This window comes from Helianthus annuus, chromosome 4 (genome assembly GCF_002127325.2).
Source record: "Helianthus annuus cultivar XRQ/B chromosome 4, HanXRQr2.0-SUNRISE, whole genome shotgun sequence".
NCBI lineage: Eukaryota > Viridiplantae > Streptophyta > Magnoliopsida > Asterales > Asteraceae > Helianthus > Helianthus annuus.
The window spans coordinates 40,400,630-40,410,360 of NC_035436.2; the positions used below are offsets into that span (position 1 = coordinate 40,400,630).

Sequence of the window (9,731 nt, forward strand, 5' to 3'; positions counted from 1 at the left end):
AAATATTTATTAAATAAAAATGACAATGTACAATTAATTTAACATCTTTATTACGTCTGAAAAATAACCTCCAACTTTATTAGATCAATTAGAAGGTGAGTCTTGGATGTATATTTTCCTTTTTTTTAAGATTATTACATTTTTTATATGTAATTTGATGCTGACAGATTTTTGCTTTAAATTTTAAAAACATACATGAATGAAAAAAACTTCATGTTCTAACTCTATTATTTCATAACAGGTCAAAGGAAAGGGAAAAGGTAAACTTTCTGTCAACCGATCCGTCAAAGTTGATAATTTCAACCAACAATGCAAAGGCCGAAAACGTTATACAACATCTGATCAAACTGTCAAGGTATTAAATAATTTATGTATTTTATATTAAGTGTACTAATATCCGTTTGTATTGTACATTATTTTCCTTATAAAAGGCAAAGAAATGCTTAACTGTTGATAAAAATGTGTAGCATCCAAAGAAGGGTTCAACGAAGGCAAACAAAGTTTCCCGTATCGGCATTCATCCAGAATATTTCGACTTTAGCCGTAAAGCTGAATATAGGCTGGTACTTTTTCTTTTATACCTGATCAACCATTAAAACTTTTATTATTGTTTATATTTGCTTATAGTTTTTATTCTTTCAACGCATTAAGCGGCTTCCGGTGGAGGTTGTTAATAGAGCCGGCCTGTCTGATAGATTGCAACCTATATCTGTCCAGAACTTGAATGGTGATGTTGAAGTTTATGACACAAAGACAGAGTTAAACCGTTGTACGTTACGTTACGCTGTGGATGGATGGAGGAAATTTATGGATGATAACCAGTTGCAGTTTGGACACATGTTGCATTTCACATTTGTAACTTCACAGAGGAAGATTGTGTTGAACGGTGTAACTTCAATCTAATGAAGACTGCTATAAAGTGTGTTTAAAACAGCTATGGTTTGGTTAGTTGTTTGTTAGTCTTTTGAATGGATTTTTTTTGTTGGTTGTGGTTATGAACATGAAAAATTTGCGTCGTTTCCCATGGTTCACTTTATTTAGATCTTTTGTAATGATACTAATATGACTTATTTTGTAATAGTTTTTAGATTTTGTTAGTGTTTTATATGTCTATTATAGTAAGTAATTACAATCTTCATATTTACACAGTTCATATCTTTTATTTATTTTGAAAGATGTTATAAATCTCAATTTCCTAAAAAAAAATTTAATATATGGCAATCAAATTCATTTATGGAAACATAATCATAACAATTTAAAAACTTCTAAAATTAACGTATTACATGAATATATTTCCATTTTTTTATATTCTATCTCTATCTCTATATATTATTAAAGACTTCTTCCAATTTGTGATTTCTATATCCCCCTTTCATTTCGTATTGGATGATTCAATAAGAATTGATCAAAACACTCATTTTCCCTTGATTATTTCAACCTCGGTATTCAACATTTCAACTTGGTTAGTTTGTTCAGTTTGTATTTTTGTCTATTGTTATTTAATCATTTAGCATCTTATTTGTATATGTAAGTATTTTTGTTAAATTGTTTATATGAATCTTTATTTACGATTGATTGATTAAATATTACTTAACATGTGTTTCAACATACCAACTATGTAATTTAACAATTCTTTTTCTAAATTCATAGCAATGCCTAAACGACCAAAAATTGTCTCCGTATACAATGACGTTGATAAAGAAAACACTCAGCATGGTAAGTTATTTAAAGTTTTACAGTTTTTTTACCTTCTTAGTTCTTTGAGTATATAGATAGAGATGTATATTTTTTTATACGCAGTTCACCGGAATGAAAACACATCCTCCGACATTGTTAACGGTATAGCACTAATTATTTTATTGTCCATTTATATTATTTTAGACCTTCTTACTTAGTTCACTATTACGCTAGAATTTTTTATTAATTCTTCAATTTTTTTTTTGTGTCTCTTAAAAGTTCGACGAGGCAGAAGACCTTTATCAAGCATAACGAATGGTATTAATTTATGTATATATTTTTTTAACAAAATGAGACTTATTTTTTCCTTATCTACAACTAACTATTTTGATTTGTTATTGTTTGTTCATTATAATTTTTTCAATTTGTCTACGATTTTATAATAGTTGTCCTCCCAATTGTTACTCGAGACGAGGCATCTCATAGAAGAAAATTAAGAAAATTAATCTTGGATAATAAGAAATCAAATGTGGGAACTACATCGTCGTCCCTCAATATTGATTCCACTAATATTAATTCCACTTCCACTCCGTGTGTTACATCTGATAACATAGTCAACAAAATTGGTTTTCACAATTTTGAATCCACTCCTGAGGTGACTAATAATGTTAATTCAAGTCTTTCAAGTATTGTAACAAGTAAGTATTTCTTTTTCTTAATGTTTATATATTTGGGAATATGTTCTTATTGTTTTGCATCGATATTTTTAATATGCTTTTTTGTCAATTGTAGCAGGTAACAATATTTGTAGTACCAGCAATCGTACAACGACAAAAAACGATATTGGGAATAATATTTCAACTGGCATCACATCAACCACCTGCACATCATCATTCAACCGTAATTTGCAAAGGCTATCATCTGGCAAACGTAAGTTGGTATCCAAAGCACGTATTTCGTCTCCTATACCAATGATCGACTTGACCACAGATGAAACCGTAGTACGAGATCCTTATAAAGGTGTTTCTACAGGTTAGGTTTGTTCATAAGTACTGCTACATATTGTAAAAATAATAAGTCTTAAATACGTATATCTTATTATTGTAATGAATGTTGTATATATAACTATAATGTTGTATGTTTTAACAGATTATTTAGATCACGGTGATCAAGTTATTACTTGTGAAGTTTGTTATGCAAAGTTATGGGACGCAGAGAAAGGAAGCGGAAGAAAAGAGGGTGGCAAAATATGTCATATGTTATGTTGTGGTTATGCCAAAGTTGTGTTACCGGATTACAAAACCGCGACACCTTATTATAAAAGTCTATTCATGTCAAATGACAATGAAAGCAAGCACTTTTTGAAGAACATTCGACGATACAATTCTATGTTCGCGTTTACCTCAATGGGTGGTAAGGTTGACCATACCGTGAATACTGGTAATGCTCCTTTTTGCTACAGAATTAGTGGTGAAAATTACCATTCTATTGGTAGTCTTGTGCCACCAAACGGAGTGAAGCCTAAATTTTGTCAGTTATACATATACGATACTGAAAATGAGTTGGCAAATAGGCAATCAGTTTTTAGGTACCATTCATGAACTTATTTTATTAATAACATTTATTTTAAGTGTATATTTACTTAATATTTCAATTTGATGAAACAGGACTTCAGACAATGCTTCCTCATCATCCACTTCAGATGAAACCGATAATAAGCTGATACAACAAATCAAAGCAATGTTTGATGCCGAAAATGTGCTTGTGAAAATTTATAGGATGGTTAGAGATTGCTTCCAACAAAATCCTTATACCACTTTAAAGCTTCGCCTTATTGGCAAAAGAGAACAAGATGGTCGGACTTATAACTTACCTACTTCCTCAGAGGTTGCTGCTCTTATTGTTGGAGATATCGATAACGCACTTGAGAAAAGAGATATCGTTGTCGAGACACAAACAGGTTCATTAAAAAGAATAAGTGAATTGCATCCATCCTATCTTGCACTTCAGTATCCTATTTTGTTCCCATATGGAGACGACGGTTACAGAATTGACATACCACATAGGGGTGTCATTGATGTTACTAACAAGAAACGTCCGAATTGTACAATGAGAGAGTTTTTTGCGTATCGTGTACAAGATCGTAGTAACCAGTTTTCATTGATTCTAAATTCTCGACGCTTATTCCAACAGTTTTTGGTTGATGCTTATACGATGATTGAGAGCGAACGACTTAACTTTATAAGATTTCAGCAACAAGATCTCAGGTCTGATACATATGAGAATATCCGGAAACTAAGATATAATGGCCAACAAGATTTGTCTAAGGTTGGAAAACGTATTTTCCTTCCATCTTCCTTTACAGGCGGGTCACGATATATGATGAAAAACTATCTTGACGCAATGGCAATTTGTAAATGGTATGGTTATCCAGACTTTTTTATAACCATTACCTGCAATCCCAAATGGCCGGAGGTTCAAAGGTTTCTTAAGGACACAAATCTTAATCCGGAGGATAGGCCTGATATTTTATCTCGAATTTTTAAAATAAAGCTGGATGCCATTTGTAAAGATTTGAAAGACCGTGATTTGTTTGGAAAAGCTTCTGCTGGTATGTTTATAAATTTACTTTTTAAAAATAACCTTAATTATATTTACAAGGTTTTTATTTTTTTTTGTAGTTGTTTACACTATTGAGTTTCAGAAGCGAGGATTGCCTCATGCACATATGTGCTTATTCATGGAGAATGATTACAAACTTCCAACTGTAGACCATGTTGATCAGTTTATTTCTGCAGAAATCCCTGATTTAAACCAAGACCCGGAACTATATACGCTTGTGAAAGACCATATGATTCATGGTCCATGTGGTAATGCTAGAATGAGCTCTCCATGTATGGTTGATAGAAAATGTTCAAAAGGTTTTCCCAAGAAATTTCAAGATCACTCAACCTTGGATTCTAACGGATTTCCCTTATACAGAAGAAGAGATGACGGTTCCTTCGTTTTAAAAAATAAAATTCAGTTAGACAATAGAAGTGTTGTACCTTATAACAAAAAGCTTTTGAAAAGATATCAGGCGCATATAAACGTTGAATGGTGCAACCAAGCGGCGTCAATAAAGTATTTGTTCAAGTATATTAATAAAGGTCCTGATAGAGCAACAGTTGCTGTGGTTCCGAGCAACAATGAAAACGAACAAGCAGAAAATGATGAAATTAAAGAGTATTATGACTGTAGGTATATATCTGCGTGTGAAGCGTCTTGGAGGATTTTTTCTAATGAAGTTAATTATAGGAGTCCTTCTGTTATGCGTCTTCCTTTCCATCTTCCTGGACAACAAACAGTTTGTTTCGGTCCTGATGAAGATATTAATCAAGTGCTAAACAAACCATCTGTGAACTCATCAATGTTTTTAGCTTGGATGCAACGTAATCAAGATCCTAACGACCATGTTGCACGTACACTAACATACGTACAGTTTCCGCGTTTTTATGTTTGGAAGCTTGACAAGCGTATATGGGTTCCGAGAATAAAAGGAAAAACAATTGGAAGAATTCATTCCGTTTCTCCTTCTACCGGTGAAGCGTACTATTTAAGAATTCTTCTTAACAAAGTTAAAGGACCAACATCGTTTGATGATATTAAAACAGTTAATGGTCGAGTGTACGATACTTTTAGAGATGCTTGCTATGCGCTTGGTTTGTTGGATGACGACTCTGAGTATATTGAGGCCATCAAAGAAGCAAATATATCAGGTAGTGCAGGTTATATTCGCAATTTATTCGCCACCATGTTACTGTCAAGCACATTATCTAGACCTGAAGTTGTCTGGGAAAGCACATGGAAGTATATGACAGATGATTTTCTGTACAGATTCTCAAAGTATCATCGTGTTTCAGGTAAAATTATAAATTTCATATTATTGTTTTTTGACAGTTACAAAAAATTTACCATTAAATTTATATGTGGTTTTGATTTTTCACAGGTTTATCAATTCCTGATGAGCAACTAAAGAACTACGTTTTATGCGAAATAGAGAAGTTTTTAACTCGGAATAATTCATCGCTTCGGAGATTTTTATCAATGCCTTACCCGGATACTTCATCTTTAGATAACTTTCGCTGCCGATTGATTAACGAAGAGCTTGCTTATAACAGAACAGAGTTACAAAATGTTTATCAAGGTCAGGTGAATTTGTTAACGGATGAACAACGTGCAGTATATGAAGAAATTATGAACGCAGTTCATGGAGACAATGGAGGAGTATTTTTTGTTTACGGTTATGGCGGGACCGGTAAAACGTTTTTATGGAAAACATTATCTGCTGCAATTAGGTCAAAAGGTCAGATTGTATTAAACGTTGCATCTAGCGGAATTGCATCATTGCTGTTGGAGGGAGGAAGAACGGCTCATTCTAGGTTTCATATACCTTTGAATCTTAATGAGGATTCCGTTTGTCATATAAAACCAGACGATGATGTAGCTAAATTACTACAGCAGACCAAACTCATTATATGGGATGAAGCTCCTATGGTTCATAAACATGCATTTGAGGCTTTGGATAGAACTATGCATGACATTTTCAATATATCTAATTCATCCAGGTCTGATGTTTTATTTGGAGGGAAGGTGATTGTATTTGGTGGTGATTTTAGGCAAATACTACCTGTTGTTCCAAACGGTGGACGTCAAGAAATTGTGAATGCCTCATTATGTTCTTCTTATCTGTGGAGTAAGTGTAAGTTGTTGACGTTATCTAGAAACATGAGGTTAACTGTTGGAAGACCATCATCTGAAGTTGAAGAGATTAGTAATTTTGCAAAATGGTTGTTGGACGTTGGCGAGGGAAATGTTGGTGGTTCCAATGATGGAGAAGCAATAATTGAAATACCACCTGAGCTTTTAATTGATAGCATATCTAATCCAATTTCTAGCCTCATTGATTTTGTTTATCCGTCAATCTTGGATAATTACAATGATCCTAATTACTTTAGTACAAGAGCTATACTTGCGCCTAAGAATGAGGTTGTTCACGAGATTAACGACAGATTGTTGGCAGTTTTCCCTGGTGAAGAAAAAGAGTATCTTAGTTCTGACAGTCTATGCCCTACTGAAGATGGCAATGTTGATCAGCAAAATATATATTCTCCTGACGTGCTCAATGGTCTCAAAGTGTCTGGTTTACCAAATCATAGGTTAGTGCTTAAAGTTGGGGTTCCAGTAATGTTGTTGCGAAATATTGACCAACGAAATGGTTTGTGTAACGGTACAAGGTTAAAGGTCACAAAACTTTACAGCCGTGTTATTGAAGCTGAGATAATTTCTGGTGGTAATATTGGTTCTCGGACATTCATACCTAGAATCAATTTGGTACCTTCGGACCGAAAGATTCCTTTTGCATTTCAAAGGAGGCAATTTCCAATAACTGTATGTTTTGCAATGACGATTAACAAAAGCCAGGGACAGTCGCTATCTAAGGTTGGGTTGTACCTAAGACAACCAGTTTTCACACATGGTCAATTGTACGTAGCTTTATCCAGGGTTACAAGACGAGATGGAATCAAGTTACTAATACTTGACAATGATGGCAGGCCTACAAATAAAACAACCAATGTCGTATATAAAGAGATATTCAATGGATTGTGACTTTTATATTTTTGTCCTTTTTTTTCTTTACGTTATTTGTATCATTTTTTATTATATGCGAAGAAACTTATAACGAAGTATTTACGCATTAAAGTATAGTCACATTCTTATGTAGTATTGAATCAACAGTTATTTCTGGTAATAATATTGGTACATGATCTTTTATTCCAAGGATCCATATTTCTCCGTCCGACAAACTAATTACTTTCAAATTATATAATGTAACCGATTCAGATATAAACAACAATAACTTATTATGTTAATATATATACATACACATACTAATCAACAACCTTTTATAGATGATACCAACATTACTTACATTCCAAAATATGGTTTTTTTTCAAGATATATAACTAATTGTCTTTAAGGTTAACCACTAGCTGCATGTCCATAATAAAAGTAAACATACCATCATAACCACTCATTACATGTCCAAAACAAAAGTAAACATAACATAAGTAGCATAATATAGTCCTGAATTCGAGTACACAAAATACCTTCTTCATTAGCTTAAACATTTACCTTTCAACCTGCATTAACTTGATCCACGTCTGATAAGATCAGCAGATTTCCTGTGCTTATGAATTTGAAATGCATTTTGTCACCCAGACGAAGCCCATTCTCTTTCATGAACATTGGCCAACCTTCGATTGCATACCTCACATCATCTCCGTTCTTTTGGCGCCTAACATTCATATCCACTGTTTTTCCCTTCATGTTCCTCACTTTTAACACGTGCACTTTGTTTTTTAATCCGCCAACTCTTACAACATTAGCAGGCAATCTCTGCATGAATATGATAATTAACAATTAAACCAGCCTTATGAATGTAATAGTATTACCGTTTATCAATTAGTGTTGAAAAAACATACCATTCTGTTACCTCCCTTTTGTGTAAATTCACAGTAACCATCTTTATCAACAGAATTCTTCCTTGCAACACGTTTTGGTGCAACATCTAATATCTTCAATTTACTGCCTGATATCTTTCTAATATCTTTTTCCTAATAATTACAGACACACATAATGTTTATAATAAAATATGTAATATATATTTTAATCTCTTTGACTTCATCATAAATAAATGTTGTTATACGTACCAACCGACTCCGTGTTCTTTTTCCAACTGTTGAAACGGTTTGCATCTCCACTTCTGTTCCGCATCTCAGCGCCTTACTTCGTCTGCCTTACAATATCCCTCAATATGTTTTCCTTTTTTCTTAACCTGTTTACACAATTCTTATTTTAGACATCAATAACCAAGAAGTAAAAAATAAAATTCTTACATTTTTTTTGGCAGTTTGTTTATCTCTTCTCTTATCACACTGGACGTTTCCCCCTTCGAGACTTCTTCTCCACCAACGTTCTTACTCCCCTCATCTTTGTAACCACTTTCATTCATCTATTTATCATACAATTATACTTAGTAAAATCCCAAAAGCTAATTACAATTTATATTTATCTACATAAATGGATGCTATTACCTCACACCTAAACAGATCAACTGAATCATCGTCTTCACATAATGTCCTGTCATACAATAACATACGTAAGTAAGTAGGATTTTTTACTAAACTCTATAATTTAGTTTAAAATACTTACAAAGTCAACGTTTTTGTAGTATGTTGTCTTTAGGTATCTCCAGCACAGATTCATCAACACTTTCTTCTTTGACGTTCACATCTAACTCACTCCTCTACGATATATCTTTATCTCAAATGTTGCGTTGTCAGTTTTCGTGAAACAACAGTAAATCATCCTCTTCTATTCCAAGATCATGAAATAACTTCGGACAACCTTTTGTAAGAACATAGTTATCATTTATTTTTTCCGTCTCAACTTTCCAACTATGACCTGCTGCATTTATGTTGTAACAGTCTTTCCAACTGGTTCGTACGAGAAACATTTTGGTGACATAAGCTTCTGGAAGCACCGAAAAGTAAATGTAACAGTTTATTGATATATATTTATGTAAATCATTATATTTCAAGTATGACAATATTAAAAATCATTAAGAATAATAGTATACTTACTATTATCTTTAAAACGTTTGTAAACGATTGAATGTTACAAAAGATTCACCACTTATGTTTTCAACCTAAGAACTGATTTCCATACTTTTGTCCTCCATTATCCTTAATCGCAATATCGTCCTCTTTGTCAATTCAAGATCCTTACTAAATTACTCCATCCGTCTGTTATAACAGATTCCCCACTTACACTTCTAAGGAAACTGGCCAACTTCTACGACTTTCATGATTTATCATTATTTTTTTCCTTTGCCAATATACTCCGTATACATTCTTAACAAAATCAATTGGCAGCACCTGCGGATAAAGTTAGTCATTACATAATTTGTAATACAGGTTATATATATATAATATATATACTTTATACATACA

The 9,731-nt window shown here is 33.0% G+C and overlaps 1 protein-coding gene across 1 annotated transcript; it reads left to right on the forward strand.

Moving 5' to 3' along the window:
• Positions 1-1,652: 1,652 nt before the first annotated feature.
• On the forward strand, positions 1,653-7,326 carry LOC110907174. The gene is made up of 8 exons (XM_035989287.1): positions 1,653-1,716; positions 2,124-2,375; positions 2,473-2,709; positions 2,827-3,265; positions 3,345-4,288; positions 4,359-5,579; positions 5,666-6,567; positions 6,670-7,326. Exons 1-8 carry the CDS (start codon positions 1,653-1,655, stop codon positions 7,324-7,326), a joined length of 4,716 nt encoding a protein of 1,571 aa, XP_035845180.1.
• The last annotated feature ends 2,405 nt before the right edge of the window (positions 7,327-9,731 follow it).

What these genes read in the sequence shown, in the direction of transcription:
- LOC110907174 (XM_035989287.1), top strand. Translation starts at nt 1,653, where the DNA reads ATGCCTAAACGACCAAAAATTGTCTCCGTATACAATGACGTTGATAAA. An exon ending in TTATAAAGGTGTTTCTACAG is followed by an intron (nt 2,710 to 2,826) that starts GTTAGGTTTGTT and finishes ATGTTTTAACAG; the next exon opens with ATTATTTAGATCACGGTGAT. An exon ending in AATAGGCAATCAGTTTTTAG is followed by an intron (nt 3,266 to 3,344) that starts GTACCATTCATG and finishes TTGATGAAACAG; the next exon opens with GACTTCAGACAATGCTTCCT.